This window comes from Heliangelus exortis, chromosome 1 (assembly GCF_036169615.1).
Source record: "Heliangelus exortis chromosome 1, bHelExo1.hap1, whole genome shotgun sequence".
In the NCBI taxonomy this organism is placed as follows: domain Eukaryota; kingdom Metazoa; phylum Chordata; class Aves; order Apodiformes; family Trochilidae; genus Heliangelus; species Heliangelus exortis.
The window spans coordinates 42,009,990-42,033,460 of NC_092422.1; the positions used below are offsets into that span (position 1 = coordinate 42,009,990).

At 35.9% G+C, this 23,471-nt stretch overlaps 1 protein-coding gene across 3 annotated transcripts in view; it reads right to left on the bottom strand.

Moving 5' to 3' along the window:
* The window catches only part of MYCBP2 (MYC binding protein 2), a 175,059-nt gene that overhangs the window by 104,745 nt on the left and 46,843 nt on the right, over positions 1 to 23,471 (bottom strand). For all 3 annotated transcript variants that reach the window (XM_071741405.1, XM_071741413.1, XM_071741397.1), the window contains exons 11-20: positions 22,839 to 22,915; positions 21,079 to 21,283; positions 20,093 to 20,257; positions 19,233 to 19,391; positions 18,290 to 18,494; positions 17,505 to 17,650; positions 16,828 to 16,929; positions 10,549 to 10,656; positions 3,664 to 3,783; positions 3,148 to 3,229 (exon numbers count right to left, since the gene is read on the bottom strand). In XM_071741405.1, the coding sequence (XP_071597506.1) occupies positions 3,148 to 3,229; positions 3,664 to 3,783; positions 10,549 to 10,656; positions 16,828 to 16,929; positions 17,505 to 17,650; positions 18,290 to 18,494; positions 19,233 to 19,391; positions 20,093 to 20,257; positions 21,079 to 21,283; positions 22,839 to 22,915 (1,369 nt within the window). The remainder of the gene's footprint in view (positions 1 to 3,147; positions 3,230 to 3,663; positions 3,784 to 10,548; positions 10,657 to 16,827; positions 16,930 to 17,504; positions 17,651 to 18,289; positions 18,495 to 19,232; positions 19,392 to 20,092; positions 20,258 to 21,078; positions 21,284 to 22,838; positions 22,916 to 23,471) is intronic.

A 23,471-nucleotide genomic window follows, 5' to 3' on the forward strand; every position in this document is an offset into this window, starting at 1 on the left:
TGGTTTTTTTTTTCCTAGAAATACTAAAAGGATATAATCTCTACACTCTGTCTTCAAATAGGACATAACTGAGTGCCCATGGAAGGTCTGCTTCACTTTCTTCTATGTTCATGTTGAAGCTTTGGAAGCGAAATCACATCAGGATTGTCTTATTTCAGTCACTCTACTTCTGGAGCTTGACTACCAAACTATATGCTTGCTAACATAATTCTGTAGTCAACACTTTGAAAAAGAAATGCAGGAAAATTTTCAACAGTAACAGAAAGATCCTGGCGTTATACATTCCAGCTTCTTGAGAGAAGTATCAGCAACAAACAGGCCTTACCCAAAACCAAGACATGCTATTTTTCATCAAGACTAGGTACTGCAAAGCATTTCTTGTTTCTACTAAGTTTCTATTTACCAGCATCTAATCTCAGGAGAATATAACCAGAGATTGACAAATCCTTCAATGTAGCAAATAGCTCATCAACTTCTGCCACTGTGGATTGTACTACAGAAAGTCTACGAAGTCTAGTTTAATGGCTCCAGCATACTGACATGGAAAAAATGACCTCCCAGGAACCAGACCACTTGGTATTTTTTAGTGGTCCTTCTGTGAATGGCTGAAGTAGTTGCTGGAGAGATAATTACATCACCTGTGCATATCGCTTGTTCCTTCATACCATTTCAGTTTTATGAATGGTTTATTTTTGTTTGTTTGTTTGTGTGCATAAAACGTAGTCTGAAGTCCTTCTGCAGCATTTAATATACCTCATTCCTACTGAAGATGAAGAATTTGTGATGTTCATAACTATTTTAATAGAAGAGTCCAGAATCCCCTCAACTAAGGATAAAGGCATGTCTAGACACGTGCACAGAATTCAGAAGAGTTAAGCATTTTGAAGATCTTTTAAAATATATACACTCACTACTAAATCTTTACACTGCCAGTCCAAAGTCTCTGGAAAGGTAAGTCATCAATCACTGCTTCATCTGTCAATTAAGATGGCTCCCTTGGATGAAAATAAGAGTTCCTGCATTTTTCCTGACAGCTCTTGATTTCAGTGGCCCCTATGTATGGCTATACTAGCTAGGCTGCCTGTTATTACTTCCTTTTTTATTTCCTCTCCCCTCTCTTTCCTGTAAACATAGCAGAGTATCAGCTCCTGCATTCAGAAGATGATGGTCTTCCTGAGGTCAATACAGGCAATGTGACACACTGCATGACTGACATAGCACTGACCTGGCTGGAGCTGGCCATCTGAGCACCACTGTGTCCCAACTGAGCTGGAACTCTGCATAAGGAATCCCTGTTTCCTTCTCTGAATCCCTTACTGTCAGGACAGAGGAAAAATCTCTACTTAAAGCACGAAAAAGAAGTACATCAATCAGGAAATCATCCATTGAATGACGGGGCTAAACAGCAGTACTGTACTATAGGAAGTTCTCATGCACAGAACATACTCCAAATTTCTTCAAGGCTTTTTTTAGACACAGTGTAGAGTCTGTTGTAGAATGATAAAAAAGGTCAGTGCCAAGTAGCTTGTACCTCCTCAGCTTCTAGGCCTGGCCAACCACTATTCTTTGGCACAGGATGTTTCATGTTCTCTTCTAGGATCTCATTTGGAAGTAGGTTTGGTCTCTATCCATTTGCTGTCTAAATAAGCAACAGATGTGGGGGATACTGCCTGAAATTCTCATAGATACAGCAGATCTCTCTGATGCCTTCATAAAAGCCAAGTGATTTCATCAAAGTTGGAAATAAGAGACAGTAAGTTTCCAGCAAAAATACCACTGCTGTTTATATCTATTCAGTCTTTAGGACAGAAATCAGTAGTGACTTGAATTGCCAGCTAAAGTAGTGGTAGCTTGGCACAACTGCACAACTGTCGAAGAATTTCCAGGAATGAAAGAGTAATAATCTGTGATATGGCTCTACCACAGGCAGAAAAACTGACTGTATTCACCAGTCCAATGCAAACTGAGTAGGGGTAACAGTTTAGAGACTACCATTAAGCACAGAAGTGAATCTGAAGTAATACTTCCAGTAAACCTGCCTTCTTCATGCCTTCCCTCTCCTCCTTTTGCTTAGTGAATCCAAGGAAAGCTTTAAGATTAGGAAGATTTCTATAGAAACCTGACAAAAGACATGATTTGGAAGTCTCCAAAGAGATTGGAAGGATAGATGTTCACTGATTTTCATATCACTGCCACAAGAGAAATGACAGAACTGAGGACAGGTCACGAATGCTCCCCCTCTAAATGACAGTCACAAAGATATTGGGCATTATTGTACATACACAAAGCCTCAATGATTTCTCCTATTCAAACTGCCCTATGTGTTAGATGATATATGTATGTGCACAAAGAACATTATTACATTTCCTTCTATGGCAGGACACCAGTATTTTATTTTAGTGACTTGATAAGATACTAAGGATGAGATACGAAGCATGAGATTGAGCTTCACATTAAATACACCTATATTTAATTATCTATGCTCTCACTGTAGTCAATGGAGATGAAATCCATGAAGTTTACAAAGCTACTGAACATACTGAAAAAAATAGTCAGTGGTTTGTTCAAGTAGTTCTTGACACTCTGTTAACTTCTCTATTACCATTGACCACAAAGAAAGCACACATCGCTTGTGCTGACATCCAAAATAAATGTCTACAAAATGCAGCTGAGACCAGAGATTAGTGACTTAGCTTTGGAGAATAACAATGAACAAAAATTAGATTTAACCGTAACTTATCTACTTGCAATGGTAGAAACAGGATAATCTAGGTTTACAATATATCATTTGAATTTTTTCGCATATAGCATTTTATGGAACTAATGAAATCTTAAGATTTCAGTGTCATTTTCTCATACATGCAGGGAGAATTGGATAGAAGCATTTCAAATGCAATTATAAAAGCTCTGCAAGTAACTAGGCACAGAGGCCTTAAGTAAATTAGCTATACAGTACAACAGTACTGTTACTATATCTATATTCTGCAGGTTAAGGGGAGTAAGTGCAAAACAAGAGCTTATCAACTTCATTTAGATAATATTTGAATTTTTGTAGTTGCTAGGCTACAAAGAAATAGAAATGTAGTCACTTTTTGTGCAGCAGTAAGTAGAGCAGTATACAATAGTGTCCTTTCATTACCAGCTCACCTAGAATTAACATCACCGTGTCCAAGTTGCCCATGCTGCCCATATCCAAATGTGTAAACATCACCATTCTCCATCAAAACCACTGAAAAACAAACAGAAAAGAGTATTTTTCTGACACAGGCACACATTAATCTGGTGGTGCCCCAGCTGTGGTTAGCCTTTCTGAGCAGCACAGTTAACAATTCCAACTGAAAAACTAAGACATCTATACCAGATTCCATAACCCATCACAGCTGGCATCTCTATGCAGGGCTAGAGGTGTGCCATGCAGGTGCTTTCAAGTAACTGGAAAATTGCTTAAAAGCTCTGATGTGACTAAATATATGGTACTTGAAGGCTTTTTCACTGCTGAAGGACATTGTAATAGGCAACAAAATTATACTGTAACCTTTTCAACTTTTAACACTCCCGTGTACATCCTTATCGGAAATTACAAGCAAAGCAGTGAAAACACATACAAGAATAATAATAATAAAAAAGAATGATATGCTATAATTAACATTTGTTTGTTTTTACCTGAATGATGAAATCCACAACTGACTTGTACAGCTCTCAGTTCACAGTCAAAGCGAACAGCCCCTGGTGGATAGGTTGTGATTTTGCTAGCATCCTTCTCACCTCTTTCTCCACTTCCATCTACAAATAAAACTTGTAATTATATCCCATTTCTTCTAAAAGAGTTACATTAGAAGAATTAATACAACAAAAAGAGTCAATAACTCCCCATCCCATCATTTGGTAAGGCATGAGAAAGAACTCACAGAACAGTCAGAGAGCGAGCTCAAAATGTGACAACAGAGTAGATGTGAAAGATGACAGAAACACTACTTCTAAACAACCAACTCCAAAGTTACACACTGGAAAATACCACATCCTCCAAAGCAGAAACATCCAGAGAGCAGTCAAAAGTATTTTGTGTAACAGGAAATTCAAAAAACTTCAAAAGTTTTGTTTAATAACCATCACTTTTGTTCTTCAATAAAATAGCATTACGAAGTAAGCTGGAAGCACTGTAGTTAAACTCAATAGGAACAGCCTGGTCTACATTTTTTCAATTACTTCTTGTTAAGGGTTTTACTGGACTCCCACTTGGCCCTTATAGACCTTGTTTTACATAACTAAAAATTATTTATGCAGCTCATTTCTCACAATGCCAACATACTACTATCATTTTAGGCACTGTGATTTCTCTTAAGTACCAAGTGCATTATTGGCTCCTGCAGTCAAAGTGTCCTCACATCAGATAAAAGCACTCACGTGACAAATACATGTATTACTTACAAACTTCTTGAAAACTGCTATATTCCCCAGAAATCAGAATGGTTGTCTCATCTAGCAATTACACTATAACTAAACTATATGGTCTCAGGTTCACAAAGGAAGGGGGTTTCATACCAGCAGGAAACCAACGTGAGAGAGGAACAGACAACACACACTCCTCACCATTAAGACACTTATACCTGTGTAGAAAGCAGGCAATGAAAGCTCTAAAGAAAGTGCATTTTCAAAATGAAAAATTTCATACATGACCTTCAGTCATGCTGTCTCTAGCAAAGAGAAATGACAGAAAATACATTAAGCAAAAAATAACTGCACAAAGGAGTTTCCACATTCCTTCTGTGGTAATTCAGACTGATTACTGCTCATTAACCAAATTGATACTGGGAAAAAATTGCTGCTCAAAGCATTCAAGGTATTGTTAATTTATATATATAAAACTATATTTATAGTTTTTACATGTTTTCCTGAATAATTTTTAGTGGAAGTCTGTATGCTGAAACTTCACTATTCACTGTGCAGCACAGTACTTAAAGACTTACAAATCTTAAAACAATGTTTTTTATACATACTGCTCAAAATTTCTTTCCTTCTTATTAAATGGAAACTGCTGATACAGTAAAGTCATTTTAACACTATTATTACAAATCAGTTTTTAAAAAAGTCTTACTGTTCTGGAAATAAGTTTTCTAGTGATGATTGAGTACCAAAATTAAATGAATCTCCAGGTAGTTTACATCTGTAAAGGAACAGTGCATATAGATATTAAGTAACCCTTTTGGAGAATTAGGTTTAATAGAATAGGTAAAGTATTGCTTTAGGAAGGTGGAAGCCCTATCTCAAAAAAGAACTGAACTTGCACTATGTATTTGACAAGTGTGAAACGAAGACACGTTACAGGAACTGACTCTCAGAACTGCCATGGGATTTTTGAGGGTTTTCCAACAGTATCAGTTGTGTACTACCAGACTACAAGCAAATTCGAACAAATGTTTCTGAAGATATGTCTGCAGGTTTTTGTTTTGTTTTTTTTAATTATTAACAATACAAGTAAATTCAAAGAGAAAGAACCTGCTATTTAAAAACTAAAACCATACTATTTAAAACCCCAAAACATTGGGGTTTTTTTTCCTCCTTGTCACGTAATTCTGCCTCAACATGCTTCTAGTATTTTAGTTAATAATTTGGCTATTCCTCAAATACAGTACTTTTGAACTTTTATGTCTACTTCGTATGTATGTACTTTTTATGCATTCCAAAGTAACCAAGAAGTGGCTCTAAGGGCTAATATTGTCCCCAGATTTAGTTCTTCTAATTCCTTCTCCAAGACATAAATTTACTTTAAAGGAAAAAGTTTTACAGAGTTGGCATTTTAGAATTCCCAAGTTAACTTCTCAAAGCCTTTAAGAATGCATAAATGGAAGCAACTCTCTTCTATACATACCTGCTTTCCTTCAAACAGTGGTACACATATTAATTTCACTAGAACTAGTATCAAAGCAACTGTTCTTAAAAGGGAAGCATGGTAAGACAACTACAGAAGCAGGGACTCCTGTTTTAATAGGTGTAAACTTGAAAGCAGAAAAGATAAGTACTTCCACTGTCATCCAAGTGGACTGCCACTGAATAGAAACTTTTATGTTTTCATCTCTTGGAGAAAAGAAAGCACCAAGGAAAAGCTGCAAAGTGCTTCCTGCTGTCAGCTCTAAGGGGTGGACTCCAGGAACACCTTCACAGTGATGGGTTTTCATCTTGGTTATGTTGTACAGTGGGAGAAGAAAAGTAAGATAATGGAACACAACCAACCTCTGCACTGCACCACACACAAGACACACACACACCCCTCAATTTTCCTCAGTAAATTCTTAGCTCCAGATACTAATTTTTCACTCTGTGAAACATGCTCAGAAGTTCTCTTGGCTAATATTGCTACCATAAAGAAAAAAAAAGGCTGTTGCTTCCTGGCAACAAAGGAAGAGCTCATTTAGTCCTGACAGCCACTCAAGTAATAAGCTATAAATGAGACTTCTGCTGTCAAAAAAACCCAAAACCAAAACCCAAACCCAGCATTGTTACAGAATGGCATCTTAGTCCTGATGGATTGCTTCATTTGAAGAAATCAGCCTGTGACTGCAGCTTTATGGCTGTCCAACATAAGCTTCAGTTAATATCTGTAACCCACATTATAGCTACACTGCAGGGAGAAAAAAACCTTATGAAAACCATCCATCCTACAAGGGCATATAAAAAATTAATTCCACTGGATTCTTGAGAGGCTGCTACAGAGCTTACTTGAGCTTATAGGTGAAATTTGGTATGTATAATCAGAAATGTATAACACTTGTTACAGCATGATTGTGTGAGTCTGACCTCACTGATTTGCAACTCTCTCAAAAGAGCAATTTTAAAATGAATAGCCCTGGCTAGGGTGGAGGAGCTGGCTGGCCAGAGCTGAGCAGGGGTGACCCCTCGGGATGTGATAAGAGCTATTGGGTGGAGGCTGTTCCTCTTCTGAGCACCAGCCTTCAGTGCTGGGACATCCCTCCAGGCACGCTAATGGGGCTGGAGCAGAGCAAGGGTGGCATCAGGAAGAAGCCCCTTTCCTGAGGGCCAACCTTCAATGCTGGGATGCCCCTGGAGGCACGATGTACCTGGTTAAGGGGCTGGAAGAGAGGAGGAATGGCTTCTGGGATAAGAATTGATGACTGGGTGGGGGACTGCACCCTTCTGCTCCCCTCCAGGCAGCCTGCCTGCTAACGACCCTGGCTGACTGACAGCTGCCCCTTGGGAACAAAAGGACTCAGGGGTATTTATGGCTGTCCATGCTCTGACTGGGTTGTCTTTTGACCCCCCACCATTACTGCACCGGACCCTGTCCAGGATCAGCATCCAGAACCTCGCTGGACAGCTGGACCCTGGTGGTGACTCTGTCTCTCATTCTTCCCACTCTTAGCCTTTATTTCTCCTCTCTTCTCTCTCGTTCTTTCTTACAATTTTCTTACTCATTCTTGTCTCTCTCTTTCTTATATCTTCTTTTCCTCTCTACCTCTTTTGTCTGGTTCTACATTTTTGCCTGTGTCAATTGTCAAATAAAATCTGCTTGCAGTCGACCATTTTCTATGGTTGGACTTTGTTTCATGTATCCAAAACAAAAAATAAATTTTAATGTTACCACGGGCCATAACAGTGATAACAAGCTTGCATTCTTGTTACAAACTCAGTAATTTTTGAACCAGTATTGGCTTATCTGTTCAGCTCAGCCAAAACATAATTTAAAATAGGAATTTACTGGACAGATAATGCTATCTGACTGGGATGTAAGTGAAACTGCAATACTGAGCAACAGCAAAGTACATCCATCATCTCCATGTACTTACTTTTCTGTGCTATAGGAATACAAACGAAAAAAGAGCATTTGGCTGACAGTGTGAATTTCTTGGTTATTTTCTGTGACCCAAACAGCTTGCCAGTATGTTTTGGAGGAGCAGGGATCTCCATGTAGCATCTTTCCAATAGAGGACAGAAACCAGGAAAGCTACTTTCAATGATGTCTTTTTAAATTAGGTATTCAGCTTTAACTCACTGGTGGCCAAAAAGGCATATACTTTTAGGAGTCACCTTAATTCTCCACAGATACAAAAAGGACCTTACAAAACAACAAAAATAACTTTTCAAATAATATAACAAGTGTAACTTCTGGAGTAAGTAATTTAATTGGTGGGATTCTTTGAGGAAAAAAAGCAGCAAAGATGTCTAAATTCTAGAGAAGGAATCAAAGATCACACCAATGCCATATTTTATCCATCTATTCAATAGAGGAAGTTTCTTCAGCAATTTCTTCTTCCTCTATCAGCCACTGCTTATTCTGCTTTGTTTATTGTTTGTAACAGTTTGGAGGCATAAGTTTCATTAGTAGTATATGACATGAAGAATTACTTTTTAACTCTTCAAAATTCTGGGCAACTTTACCTGATTAAATTTAGTCCTCTAAAAAGCATTACTGGGTTATGGAAAAGACAGGGACTGGTACAAGAGATGATAAACAGTTTGAATAGAGAGAAAGAACTCAGAAAAAAAGGTATGTTATAAAGAAAGTCGATTTTATCATATTAATTTTTAGTAGCAAAGTAGTATTTGCTGTCATGGTAATACATGACAACACCTGTTGATTATGTATGCTTGTGAGGTCTGAAACTCTCGTGTTCTTCAAGCCCCAGGTTCCAAGAAAGCACTTATCTAAAGTGTCTCCTTTCTGAAGGCAGAGCTTAAAAGCCTAGTAAAGAAAAAGTGGCTATGAAATGTTTTTGATGCTACTTTTATTTTCTGAAATGAAGAGAAGTCTTAAGCAACATGTCTTCAGTTGCATAAACACAACAAGACTATCAGACTAAGGAATGTCAATATGGAACACACAAGGACTCCAGTAGCATTCAGTTATTTTAAGGCTTAGATTTAAGTTTTTCACTGTCAGTTTTCTCCACTGAGAAAATATATATATAGCCTTCCTCAAGGAAAAGTAAATGTTCAGTTCTATCAAGTATCTCTGACAAAATTGTTCACTGCAATACAGACCTTTGCATGGTTTTTGCAACTCCAAGAAGCAACACAAGCCTCAAACTGAAATTACTGAATATACCTCTTGTAAGGAGATATTTGAGCTGAAGTGAGCTCTATTACCAAAAAGGTACAGCTGTAGGCAGGATAAGCATACTCCTTTAAGCACTTGCCTATGAGGTCAAGGGCTTGCAAGCAGTACAATTAGTTTAGTATCCAGCTCAAGACTACCAGTTATCAGCAAATTGTCACTCAAACAACAGCATTTAGGTTCTGAACATTTTGTCTTTCAGCATCCAATCTCTCCCCCAGGAAGTTAATAGCTATTCTATTTAATCCATCAAGACTTAAAGGTCAGATGATATGTTTCCCAAATAGACTGAATATGTGTTATGCATAAAACTTTCCTTACAATGAGCTTAAGATTGATTTTATGATTCAGTATGTTCATAACTAGGTAGACCTATCACCCACATCTATTAAAATCATATCTCAAAAGGCTTCAAATTGTCATACAATTCCTTTGCATCCATGCTGAATACTTTCACTAACTTCCATTAATTCAACTGAAATGCCATTCTAACAACTCTATTCATATTTACTTATTCTTTAAAAATTATTCAAGTGTTCTGGGCCCTCACTGTTTCAGAAGCTTTCTACTTACTTCCATAAGGTCTGTAAACTTATACTTGTCCTTTGTATATAAATACATATGTACAGACATACCTATATAAAGATACATACAAACTACAAGCAGATTTGATACAGCTCATCTTCAATAAATTCAGTTGAAATTTTTAGTAATACACTACCTTTTCTGAAAAAAACCCAAGACACTTATATCTGAACATAACACATTTAGAAATTCTTAGTATAATGAGCTGATCTTCCAGACTTGCAAAAACAGAAATACCAGTCACCTCCTTATTTACAGTCTGCAAGAGAATATTTAACTCAATAATACTGCAGCACAAAGCCTGAACTTTGACTTGTATTCTCCCCATTCAAAGCTAGTGAAAAAAGAAGTGTTGTTTACATTATTTTAAATATTTACTTTCTTAAGAAATGTTTGTTAAAGATAACATTCCTGTGAAAAATTTAGTGCTAGAATTAATAGGCCTGGAGATGTGATATGGTTAAAGCAATCAACCCAGATACACAACACAACAGTTCCAAAAAAACAAACACAAATGCAATGCAGAAGTCTGAGTCACTGAAAGCTGCTGAAGTTTCCTGCTGTAAAATTTAAGAACTCTAGCAATGAGACAGCATTAGAAATGAAAAAGACACAGAAAGACAATGCATATTTCATAAGGAAAAAAAAAAAAAAAAAAGAAAAATAAGAAATTATAAAAAAAAAGATGATGCAGACTACCATACATTTACACTTTTAAAAAGGTTAACATTTAAATGCATTTTCTTTCTCCTCAGGTAACAAGATACTAACAAGAAGAAAGGCAGAACTCATTTTGTGCAGTTCTTTGAAAAGACAGATTCAGTGCATGGAAGAAGTAAGTGACTGGGAGGATGGGCTTATTTCCACCCTAGCCAACAAGGAAGACAAAATACCTTTGTGCTTGTCCCGTTTATGCTTTAGCTGAGCTGGATGGGGTCTGATTCTGGCTAGAGCCTGTTCTCGATGGTTGATAAAAATAGGAGCAGGAAATACAAGGGGGCCTGAGGAGAAACATTTTGCACATGCATAGGAAAGCTCACAAAATGGAAACAGTGTGTTAAACAAAATTCAAAATAAAAGCAATGAAAAAAAAATAATAATAATCTTGTTTACTTAAAACCCTAAATAAAATGAAACTGTCATTTTTTTAATAAGACCACCAAAATATTGTGTAGAGAAATAACTATCCCACAGCGACCATTTCACCTGAACTTCTAAGTATGTAACTGCAATACAAACACTGGAAATACAGCAGACTTACACTGGAGTCAAATTTAATAGCTAGTATCCATTACTGTCTTTAACAGTTAAAAGGAATTATCATCCTAGAATATTACATTTAAAACAGTAACTTGGAACAATATCATAATATAAAATTAAAATTAAAAAACTTAACCATACAACTGTTTGTAATTGCTATATGCAAAATGCAGTTATCACTTAGAAAGAAAGAAACTACCACAAACACCTGTTGCATGAAGAAAATTATTCAAATCACATTAATTTTTTTCTTAACCACTTACTAATTCTGAAATATATTTATTTTCACAATATTTCCCACCTATGAAAAGGCCTTCAAAAGAAGATTTGTATTTGAAAAAAGAAATTATGTATGTATTTAAAATTTTCTCAAGACTACTTTTCCTTTTTATAACCCAGACCCAAGCAGTGCTGTATGAAGTTTAATTGAGGCCAATTATATGTAGATCACCATAGACCAGCAACTTGTTCCTTAAATCTGAATTACTACTTTACTTTAAAGATTAAGCATATCACCAATAATTTCTGTGGGGACATCTTCTTCTACAAGTCTCACACTGAATGGAAACCATGAATCAGGAGCAGCTAATTCTGCCAAGAATTCTTTCAAGTGCCACTCTTGCCATTCCACAGGTTCCCAGAACCAGTCATCACATAGACTTTCAAAAACCTTATCAATCATGTATCCTCCTACACAGAGCAAGTGTTTTCTGTTTCGGTTCTACTGTATTTATCTGGACTCTCTATTGCAGAACAGGTCTCCTTGTTAACCAAGAACTCCTGATGATCAAGTATTATCATTTGCTTTTGCTTTACCTACATCTTACAGATTCTTCTTTTAACTGTCTTGCTATGGCTCCCACGTTTCACAGTCTTCTCTCCATTGCAGCTTCTATTTATGAATATACTTTTTGTAAAGGCCACTTTCTGCCAGGCCACTTGCTGTATTTAACATCCTACTTCCCAGCATTTAGAAATACACAAAAAATTATACCACAATTTCTCCCTCCTTTCAAGCTGGGTGGTACATACTGAGGAATATACTGAGACAGACCAGGAAAAGGCAAGAAATGGGGAAAGAGACAAATGACAAGCAGATTGTCAAAGCTAAAAATGTTTTAAGGACAGAATATAGAGGAAAGTTGGATGAAAAGAAGCAGAAAAAAACCCAAAAACAAGAAGGAGAAAAAAAGTAATGGCACTTGCCTACTGAGAAGTTCCTAGTGATAGTAAAGACCAAGAAATAAGAGAACGGATATGACAGTATGACAAAAACAAAAGTCAGATGAGAAAAGTTGCAAAAACAGATGGAGGACTGCAAAGAATGTGGCTTGAAGGATTTTCATCTAAGATACTTGTGGATGATCAAACAGAAGACACAATTGAGATAACTTAGGCAAAAAATTCTGAAATTCCAGCAAATACCTGCACAACAAACAGCCCTGTGGACAAGACATAGCCCTAACATTGCCACAGGGCTATGCTGTAGCCAAGACACTGCCACAAAGTAGCCTTTGGCACTTTAGTTGTAAAAGCAAAGATAGCAAAGTAAAGAGAGCATTTCAGGAGATCTGAAAGAAATTAAATACGTGAGAAAAAAAAACTACAGAAGATTTGGGAGATAATGCTGAAGAAACATAAAAGGTTGTTAGGTTCAGTATAGTGCTAGTACACAGCTGCCTTTACTAGCCAAGTCACTCATCTGAATTACCCTACTCTTCTCAAGATGACAACTGAAGCAGTAACCTTCTACCAAACCAGTATTATCTTTGCTTCTAATTGTTCCTATATACTCTGCACTCCCACCTAGTATGTAAACAACTTAAATGTCAAATAAATGCAGCACATCTCCCTTTTGCAATACTTTGTATCCAATTCATGCAACAGGATCTGCAAGCCTGTCATTCCCTTTGGTTTTTTATGCATGCTAAATCCGTAAAATTACCACAATATCATCGATATACTTTAATTATATTATGATGCCTGAATGTGCAGTCATGTGCTGGCAAGATGTAAAATACCTCCTCTCCCTCTAAAATGACAGCACAGGAAACAAAACACTATAACAACTGATACAGACCATATCTGCTTTCTGCCTACATCTGAGGTTTCCTGTTCAAATGGAGCACAGTTTTGGTACTATGAATTATTCTGGTAGAACAATTCAGTCATGCATTAGACACTTCCATTATTTTGTTAAAAAATGCCTGCTGAGTGTTATTTGAAAAAGTCTTCCAGAAACCTCTAACATATACCTATATGTAGAACAACATACTGTTATTCTAAGTTACTTTATTAGCTCAAGTTACAGAAATAAGCAACGGAGAGTCACTGGTAGACTGCAGTGCTACTATTCTAAATGACTTGCTACATGATGCAAGATGACATTCACTTTCTCCCTTTATTTTTCGTATTTTTCTATTTTCATAGAATGTGTTTTCATAGCTAAGCTGTGAGGTTCAACATCCCTAGCATAGGTCCTGCAGAATTCTGGCCTTTCAAGATTGTCTGACAGTGAATAAAACCATAAAGGGGAAGAAAACAACCCAACCACTTACCTACAGAAATAATTTCATCTTCTAGCAAAATAAAATGCATTTATGAAATAACACAGGGGACATACACAGTACCATCCTATATGCACTAAAATGCTTTTGCATTCTTGGCCACCTAAGCATTTCAGCAGAGCTATGAAAGAGTTTACAACCCAATTTAAATTTATGTTATACATATTTTGATTTCTGCTAGCACCGTTCCTTAAACAAATGCTATTTGGCATACAAAAGGCTGAAATTAATAATGCCAAACAGCAGCTTCTACACCAGTGCACCAAATGTAGCCAGATACCTGAAAAAACAGTACTTGCCCATACAAAAAGTATTACAAATTAAGGCTGCACAGCAAATTTCTAGATTGGATGGCTCTATGTGTTGTAAGATCTGATTTTTGCTTCTGGAAAACTTGTTAGAGAAAAAGCAGCCAGGTGGTGGGTTTTACTTTGTTGAGTTGTTGGATTTCTTCAATAATAAATGAGGGAAGCAAACACCTAATACAGAAAAATAGGTACCTTATAGGTAATTGGGTGGTAAATTTTAAATAAAAATATTTCCGAAAATGAAATCAGTGACAAATGCTTAGTTTCAGTTCCACTAAAAAGGGAAAACATTATATTGAGATAATGTCCCACCTCTACAGCCTTAAGAGAAACTCAACTTCATATTCCTATGAGGCAGGGATAACAATTAAGGTGTATATTCTTTAAAATGGTATTTTTTAGAATTTGAGTATGAATTTATAATTATGGCAGGTATATTTGAAGCGCGTGTCACTGTGCCATGCAGGCAACTCAGGTTATTTGTAATTTGCTTCTTTTATTTGAAACACTGCAAACAGAAACAGGACACATGCCTCTTCCTGTGTTCTTAAAGTTCTTTTCTTCTACCACTCAAACAGTACCAATGAGATGTGGAAGAAAAATTATAATGGGTTTTGATAGGGGGGAAAAAAAGAGACGCAGATGGGCAGAAACAATCATGAAGGGCAATTTGGGTCTTAGAATGAAATGAAGTTTTACAATAATTGCAATTTTGACATTCTCGTCTGAATGCTTGACTTTGCATATATTGTTTAAAAAAAATCTGAAAAATCCATTTCTGTATATAAACACATATACAGTAAACTCAAACACTAAATACAAACCAGGACTGTTCTCATTGCGAGTCCAAGTTCTGAAACTGTAATACAAATACTTCTTTAAAAATCATTTTGCTAAAAACAATCATCTTTCAGATGGAAAACATAAACTAAAGATCAACAATGTAACTTCACAGAATCATGCCTGCTGGTCAGTAAGCAGGCACAAAAACCTACTGCTCTCTCTTGAAAATGTTCTTAAAAACAGACACTGGTGTATGGATTTGGTAATCTTTCAAGTAAAGAGGGTTTTTTTTGTTTAGCTTTGTTTTGTTTACAGAAAGTTCAAAGCAAATCTCCCGGTCTTGAAAGAGCTAAAAAAATAGCTAAAACTAAGAAAGAAGCTGCTTTTATATTTAATGAAAAATACTACATTTGAATATATAGGTCTGCAGTGTATTTAGGTATGTTCAGTAATAAACCAATAGTGTTACTGACAAACTGACTCCAAGCCAAAACCGGCTTGTGCAGATGTTGAACAGATTTATATGATACTCAGCCTACCACAGTAAAGCTAATTTCTGAATCAGTTACACCTCCAAAAAATCAAACATTGCCCAAATACAGGCAGTCTCAGATAATATTGCCTCTACAGGTAGCAGTTTTGACTAAAATAAATCAGTTTCTTGTGTGGTGGTTTTTTTTAGTGTGTTTTTGCTTTTTGGTTTTTGTGTTGTTTGCTGGTTTGGGGTTTTTTGTGTGTGTTTTGCTTTAGTTTTGTAGAGATTTTTTTTTTGTTCCAAGTAGGCCAAGATTGAAAGAAAATAATTTCCTCCTTCAATGAGAGCACAAAAAGCTAGACCTTGGTTAATAACACACCAAATCTGTACCTCAGTAATGATCATCCAAAGATTTTTACATCATAGGCTGAGAAGCAGTGAAATACCAGGAAAGCATGAGACCATTTAAGAGTTACTCCTGTATTTTTTTAGCTTATACATTTTCTTTAAAAAGCTATCTTCACATTCTCACAGCCTTCTGAAAAAAATTTATCTTCAAGTGATAAATTGCAGTCTTTGACTACGTGTAAATTCTATTACTAAAAACACCAATCTGAAAAAGTTGGAGGAACAGCTCTCGAGATTAGCTCATTCAGTAAATGGTAATCTTTGGGTCAGTATATCAATTATTCAGTATGGACCAGGGATTTCTGTAATCCATTAAGGTGTAATTTCATGTCCCTAAGAGTAAGAAAAAAAAAAAACAAACAAAAATTCATAGGAAAGGAAAAATAATATCAATATTATCCAGGCATTCAATAAGGACTTAGGAAAAAAATTGTTAGCTATAGTTAATATTTGCCAGCAGTATGCAAATGCAGGTCCAGTGTGACCTGGACAGAGAAGAACGGCTTCCCCTCTTCACCTCACAGCTAAAATTAACCACAAATATTCAAAGATGAATAAATATCCCATTCTTTTCCACATACACAGGAAAATAAGCTTTCTCCTTCTTGCTCCTTACTTACAGTAAGACCAGTAATTTCCTACATGCAAGTGAAATAATGCCATAATTTGCCCCATGAGGGTGACTGGAAGAGTTTAGGAACTAAGTTTGATTACAATGCACATTTTGTACCTGAGGAAAACAAATATCCAATTCCTAAGAGGAGATTCAAAAGGGTATTTACTAACACAGCAGGAACTTGAAGAGCATTACATTCCATAAAGTTGTCTCTCTTTTCAGCAAACAATAATCTTACCAACAATATCATTATGCTTCACTGAAGTACTATGATTTCCATCACTCTAGAAGTCTCAGCTTTAATCATTTACCATAATAAGATGCTGAGGTATTTTAAAAGAAAAGGAGTACTGAAAACCTGTTCAGGTATATATTGTTTGTGTGGAATATAAACCATTCCCAAGGTAGGTAATACACAAAGCAAGGAAATTTTTAAGTCATACAGTGTTTAGTACTGTTTTAAATTCAGAGTGATATTTTGTCATGCCATTCAAATAAAGAAAAGTTCATTACAATATAAAAAGAAATTCTGCTTACTATTACAACACCATTAAAATTCTGATTCTTACAAGTAGCCTTTGTTAAACAGATTTTTTTTTTTAATTTTCTAAAATCATGCTAAGTAACAAAAGCTTAGGTGCTGATTTTTGTTTAGCTACTATATTGGCTCACTAGAGCAAAACTAATTATTTTCCCTTCTTAGGAAACAGACTAAGAATCTATTTAAACTATTCAAGACTCAATCAGATAGTTACCTCTTCCTTCTTCCAATCTATGTCTCCTAATTACACGCTGCCTCTTTTCTTCTTGCCTTAGCTGAAGGTGTTCTTCAATATTAACTCCAGGAACAGGGACAGCTGGATAGATTAAGAAAATAAATAAAATTAGCTTTATAAAATTGTTATTATAGTAAAAAACCCTAGAACAAGTTAAGCAAACGAAAAATGAAACATACTTACTAGCTCCTCTTTAGATGGTTCTGACACAGCATTTAGAAATTCAAAAAGGAGCTGAGTAAATCTGGAGAAGAGTTTTAGACCTTATCTCTGAATTTCCCTATTTTCATCAGTCTGCCACAATTCCAACAACACCGAGCAGTATTTAGTACTATCTTTCTATTAGGCATCTACAGGTTTATTCTTTTTAACAATAATATACCAAAACTGTTCTGTAACTCTGAAATTAATAATTTGCTTAGAAAGAATCAACTACATTATTAAGATACACAGTTTTATCATACAGATCAAAATACTGGCTGAAATATTAACTGGAAAGAAAAAAACTATGTCTAAACTAACCTGTTTTTCCAATTCAAGTTTCAAAATTGAGCAGTGGGATTGACTTTATTGAAGACTGTAAACAGATGTAGTGAGGGAAAAAACAGTGCAGTAACAAAGAAAATTAAAAGCTATTTTTCTCATTTCACACTTACCCAGTAAGAGATCTAAAGGTATCATCTCTTTTACAGCATCAAGGATTCCTCTTTGCCTTGCTTCCTGGCCATCCAGTTCTCTGGCACATGCCTTGCAGCAGCCACATACAGCACAGCCTGACTCACCTGAGCCACAGCCACAGATTCTGCAGCAAAGAGAGTTGCTTTATCACCATCTGTAATTTGCATGCATTACTGATGCCTGTGTAACTAAAACATACATTACTAGTCTGTTCTGTCTACGGACATGTTTTCCTGAGATAAACAGAAAGTATAGTTTTTTAAAATCCTAGGGATTTAATCCAGGGAGCCCACACTGACCATACATATCTGAACTGGTTTCTCAGCTTTAACTTTTTGTAATTTAATTAGATATACACTACATGAGAACCTGAACAAAGAAACAGTGTACACATCATATGTTGGAGAAATTGTAATGGCAGTATGTAAAGCCCTTTATACAGCACAACCTTGAAGTAACAGATAAAAGTGGAACAGCAAAATAAAAAACTTCCATCGTAGGACAAAGAAAGGTAATCCCAAAGCCAGCAGCTCTGTCAAGAGACACATCATATTGGTGTTCATATTCGATATCTTCATATTCAACCATCACAAGCCATTTGCAAAACTTTTAACCTACTTCTGAATTTCAAAGCACAGACACTTCTTAGAGGCAATGTTATCAGAGACTGAAGTTTAAAAAAGACATTAAGTCAGATTACATTCCACCTGTGCTTTATCCATTCCACAGACTGTAAGAAACATAATTCCATATGTTTGCTTACCCTCCAGGTACTCTGTCAGGACGCCCACTACTAACACAGCTCGCTCCATAGCCTGTGCAGTCCCCACACACAGTGCACACCATACACTGCTCCAGCTTCCATTTATGCATGCCTGGAGGACACATCATGGACTTCTCATCTTTTTCATCCAGTTCCTCTTCTAGGTCTTCATCCATTGCTGTTGCCATGTTCTCAACTCCAAAACCTAATTAAGATATTGAAACAATAAACAGCTGTTTTCTGAGGCCAAGAGTGGCTGCTAAAGAAGCTCTGAAAAACACTCACAGATCAGATTTTAAAAGGAGTGACTGGACATGCCTGATTTGCATGCTCAGCCAACACAGTGACACTTCTGAAACCTCTCTGACAATGGGCTGGGATAATCTATCTAGGTTTCCCAACTAAAAGGGAAATGAAACATTTCTATTCAGTATACAAGTAACAGGTCATTTACTTGTCATGTATAAAGTATGCCAATCTGGCAAAGGTATGATTTTTCGTCCCTGTATTTAGAAGTAACAGAAACACTCATTTGTGTGGAGAAAGATGCAGACTTGCATTCATGCCCTGTTTAGGCCAACAACAGCCTCAAGACTGAATACAAAGAAAGGCAGAAATTTTTCTTCTCACTAGGGCAATGGCACAGTAAGACAAGGAATGCAAGGAATGATAATATTTGGTTTCCTTTTTTTTTTTTTTTTTTTATGAAAAGCTTTAAGCTTTTTCATCGACAAAAGTAACTGAGTTGGTTCTTCTAACACAACTAAGTTTATTAGTATATGCAGAACATCAAATATCTGACAGCTGAAGTGAAAGCATCCATACCAGTTTCTTTTTAAGCGTGCTGCATGCGCATACTGAAATTATATTTTATAGTACAATGTTTAGCTATGCTTACACTTGTGATATTTTCCAAAACAAAAGGAAAATCGAGGTCCCTCACCTTTTCCTCCTTGGCTCATGGAGCCTGTGTCTCGTCCACACTGTCCTTTATTATTTACACCAAATGTCCAAACTTCTCCATTCTTCATTAAGACACAGGTGTGAGCTTTGCCCATGGCTACTTGAGTCACAAAATGGCCTTTCAAATCTGTTACCAAACCTGTAAGACATAGAAGATGTGAGTGGCAGACTGCACTTCCTACCTGAGAAGGACAATTCAATGACGTGGTGAAAGTGCCAGTGGACACTGATACTTTTCAAATTAACAGCAAGGGAGAGAACAGATACAAAAAACAAGAGCAAAAATAAGAAGTGAAAGGAAATCAGGCTTACACAATTCATCCTGCAAGGAAAGGAAAGCCAAAACCAATCTACACTCTGCTGCAATTTACTTATTTGAAAAATAATTCTAAAGGAGTCATAATGCCACTGAAGTTTATTTCTTTAATATTTCATTTAAATTGAGACATACTGTCACATGCAAATTCAAAACAGGTTGTCTTAGGACCAGGTAAACATGTAAGGCCTGGTTTCCTGCAGCCTTTGTATGAGAAAAAGTTTCATTTTCACTGCATGGCCTTCTAGTGTCAAACTAACACAACAAATGACCCCTTGGTTTTTTTGTTGTGGTGGGTTTTTTTTCCCCCCTTATTGGGAGCATTCATTCAGTATTTGTCACAGTTCTTACAGAACTTAAGAAAACTGTCACCTTTCATCTATCCTGTCATATTTGGCTGAATCACCAGACATTCAGAAATCTATTAGGAAAGTAAGAAACATAATTTCTACAGGCTAAAAACTTCCAGATTAATTTCAATTAGTCTAGTTGAGAAATCATTTAAAAGACAAATATTAACTTACTTGTACTATCGGAGTAAATGGCATCTTTTCCAAACATGTAGAGTTCACCATCTTTTGAAATTACAGAACTGCTTCCATTATTGCATGCTGTAGATATGACAATCTTTCCTTCCATTTTAATAATTTTTTTGGGCTTGTATGGTTTTGACTGCCGTCTGCTTTTAGCTTTACATAAATAAATAAATTACAAGTCATTCTACCAAAAAAAACTTGAAAGGCACAGTAACATCTGTTTTATAATTAGGATTAATTTTCAGGCTGCTGCTGAAAAAAAAAATCCATCAGTTTGATTTGGTCTAATTTTTATTGGATTGCTCTGGATTTCATCAAAAAAATTCAATGGCAAGAAAAGTCATTATTAAATAGGTAATGATTCTTCAGATTTTTCTTCTATACATATAATGTGAGCTAACTTTATGAACCTAACAAAGCAGTGCATAGCAGAAAAAGTCCTCACTGACATCTGAGAAGAATTCTCATGACAATACATGCACAAAAAGGCTAACAGAAAAATGTCTGGGGTGTTTTTTAAATAGAAATATTTACTTCCTTATTTCTTAAAAGCACATTTAGAGTATATTTGAGTCATAACAGATTCCCACAAGTGGAAAAAGGGAAGAAAAAGTACTAACAAACTCCCCCCCCATGTCATTGTTTGCAACCTGGTTTTAAACAAACAAAAGAAACAAAAAAAAACCCCAGAAGTTGGGCTCTTCAGTTTTTCAGCCAAGGTCCCAGGCAGACAGCATGGGACCAAATTTATGACTGCTTTTTCTCAGGACAACTCTTAATTAGTGCTGTCACCACACCATCTAAAATGCACTAAACCTCAACACCTCTGTCTGGGAGAGGCAGTGGCACCCATGCCTGCTGTAAATAAAATTCAAACCCAATGGCACGCTCACAAGTTAAAACCCTTATCTTCAAATTATGAAGGTGATTAATAGGCTTTTATCCACCAGCTACCAAACAAGCAGAATACATACTTGATTCACCATCCTCTCCTTTACTAGCAGAGCCTGTAAAGAATATGCTTCCATCTTCAGCAACAAGTAAGGCATGAGAACCATCGTGTCCAACAGAGAACTGAATTATCTTTGGAGATTTTGTGATTGGGAGCTCAACCCATTTTCCTGCTGAAGGACCACCTTGCTTGATTCCAAGGCTCTGATATTTGCCAGTATAATAAATCTAGGAAAAAACAGTTCATCACTTTCAGTTATTCCACAGCACTATAAACTTGCATGATTTTTAGTCACATTCTTTTTAAATCCTGCTATTTCAAAGCATACAGAACTTTCCCTGACATTGCTAACACTATTTCAGTATCTCTAGCCTAAACCCACTAATTTTGACTTAATGGAGGAAACATTGTGCCTAGATTCTGTTTCCTTTGAAATGTACTTTCTACTGTGCCACATAGTTAGTTTTTAATATATAATTGTTTGGCTAGATGAGTTAAACACACAAGGAAAAACTGTTCAAAAAACTTAAGAGAAGGAAACTTAGCATGTAAAACACTTAAAAAAAATGTCTGGTCTGCATGAAAAACAAGATGGTATTATAACAATAAAAATAATTAAAAATACTGAATTACTATAAATTTTAATTTGCTTCAATACACTTAAAAAACTTTATTTTCAGTAAATGTAGAGTGGCCACAGAGTACATAAACAGTAAGAACAAAATATTTCAACATGAACAAACACAATACTACTGATATGGATGAAAAAGCTCTAGAACCATGCTACTCAACAATACTATAAAAATGGGTGTGGGCACCTAAGGCCATTTTTCATTGTCTTATAAAATGTACTTCATACCTTAATACAGAACTTGACAGATCAAAACTAGGAAATGGGTTAATTTTATATGGAAGAGGCATTTGTTAGTCTGAAGATCAAATAATGTGTCTTCTATAATGTCTGAAGAATTCTGCTTGATCAAATGATGTTTCATAGCATTAAATTTCATTAAGAAAAAATAGTAAAGTTGATTTATGAACATTTTCACCAATTTCACTGTTTTGAAAGAAGCAGAGCAAAGCCCTCATTCCAAGAAAGCAACACAGGAAAACAAAAACCTATGCTTATAGAAATAAAGAATTAGTTTCCCAAACCAAAATAAATATACAGTAAAAAATACACAAAGTCATAGTGACAGTAAGCAAGATGATTTCTAAATTTCAATGAATAACCAAATTTTCCCAAAGAACAGTGTCCACTGAATAAACCGAACACGTTAATCCATTAAGAATGGTTTAAAAAAAAAAAAAAAAAAAAATCAACTGAAAAATTTGCATAGGGGAAGTCAGTAGGTTGCTAAAGGATCAGAAAAATTGGGCTGGGATTTAAATAAATTACTACTGTCAGACTGTGGGAAGTCATTATGCCAAAAATTTTGTAACTGTGTCAATGTATTATTTGTAGACAAAAGGTAAACCCTCTTCCCCAAATCTAAAACAAAGTCTCACAAGGCCTCTAAGAGAGACTGTAGAAATTCTTGTATTAATCCAGTCAAGTCTCATTTCTCAATGTCTGCAAAAGCATCTGTTAATGTTTTCAAATAATCATTTGCCTTTTTCACTTCAGAGCAGGCTCTGAAAATGTATTTAAATACAGTGATGTAGATTTATTCTAACATACTAAAAAGGCAAAAGGGAATTATAGAAAATAATAAAAATTTTAAAATATATTGCGAAATACATTGATGCAATTTGCTATTTACTACAGAACATTTTCAGTACCTTTCCACTAGCAGTTTTCATTAGTGCAAACTCTCTTCCAGCCCCAAGGACAGCTGACTCCTCATCAAACCCTGTACCTGTGCAAGTAAGATTGTGTTAACCGGACAGTTTAACCAGGCACTTTCACAGACCAGTTTATGGACCTAATTCTGCTAGGGAGAGCTCATCATAATAAACAGTCTAAGAAACTTACAGGTGTAACAAAGTTTTGGTGCTGCAAGAAGGCTTACAGAGCTAGACCTGGCAGCGTTATTCAAAGTGGAAAAAATCATACAAGCAATGGCTCTTGGGTCAGACATAAGGTCCATGTAGTCAAATATGCTTTTGTTCCAACAGTGCCAAAAGCAGACATCTAACAGAGCAAAAAAAAAAACCTCAAAGCAAATGCCAAGTGGTTCTTCTCCAAAATCTCTCCATAGACACCACGAATTTTGCATATGAAATTCTGATGCAGTGGTGGTTTCTGTGTATTTAATAAATTTCAATGCATTTTTTTATCAATTAATCCAGTCAGCAGTCCTTTTAACTTTGTTGACTTTGACCCACAGCTTAGCTACTTGTTATATGAGCACTATTACAAAGTCCACGCTTCAAACAATTATATATTTATTATAGTAGAGGAAAACACAAGAA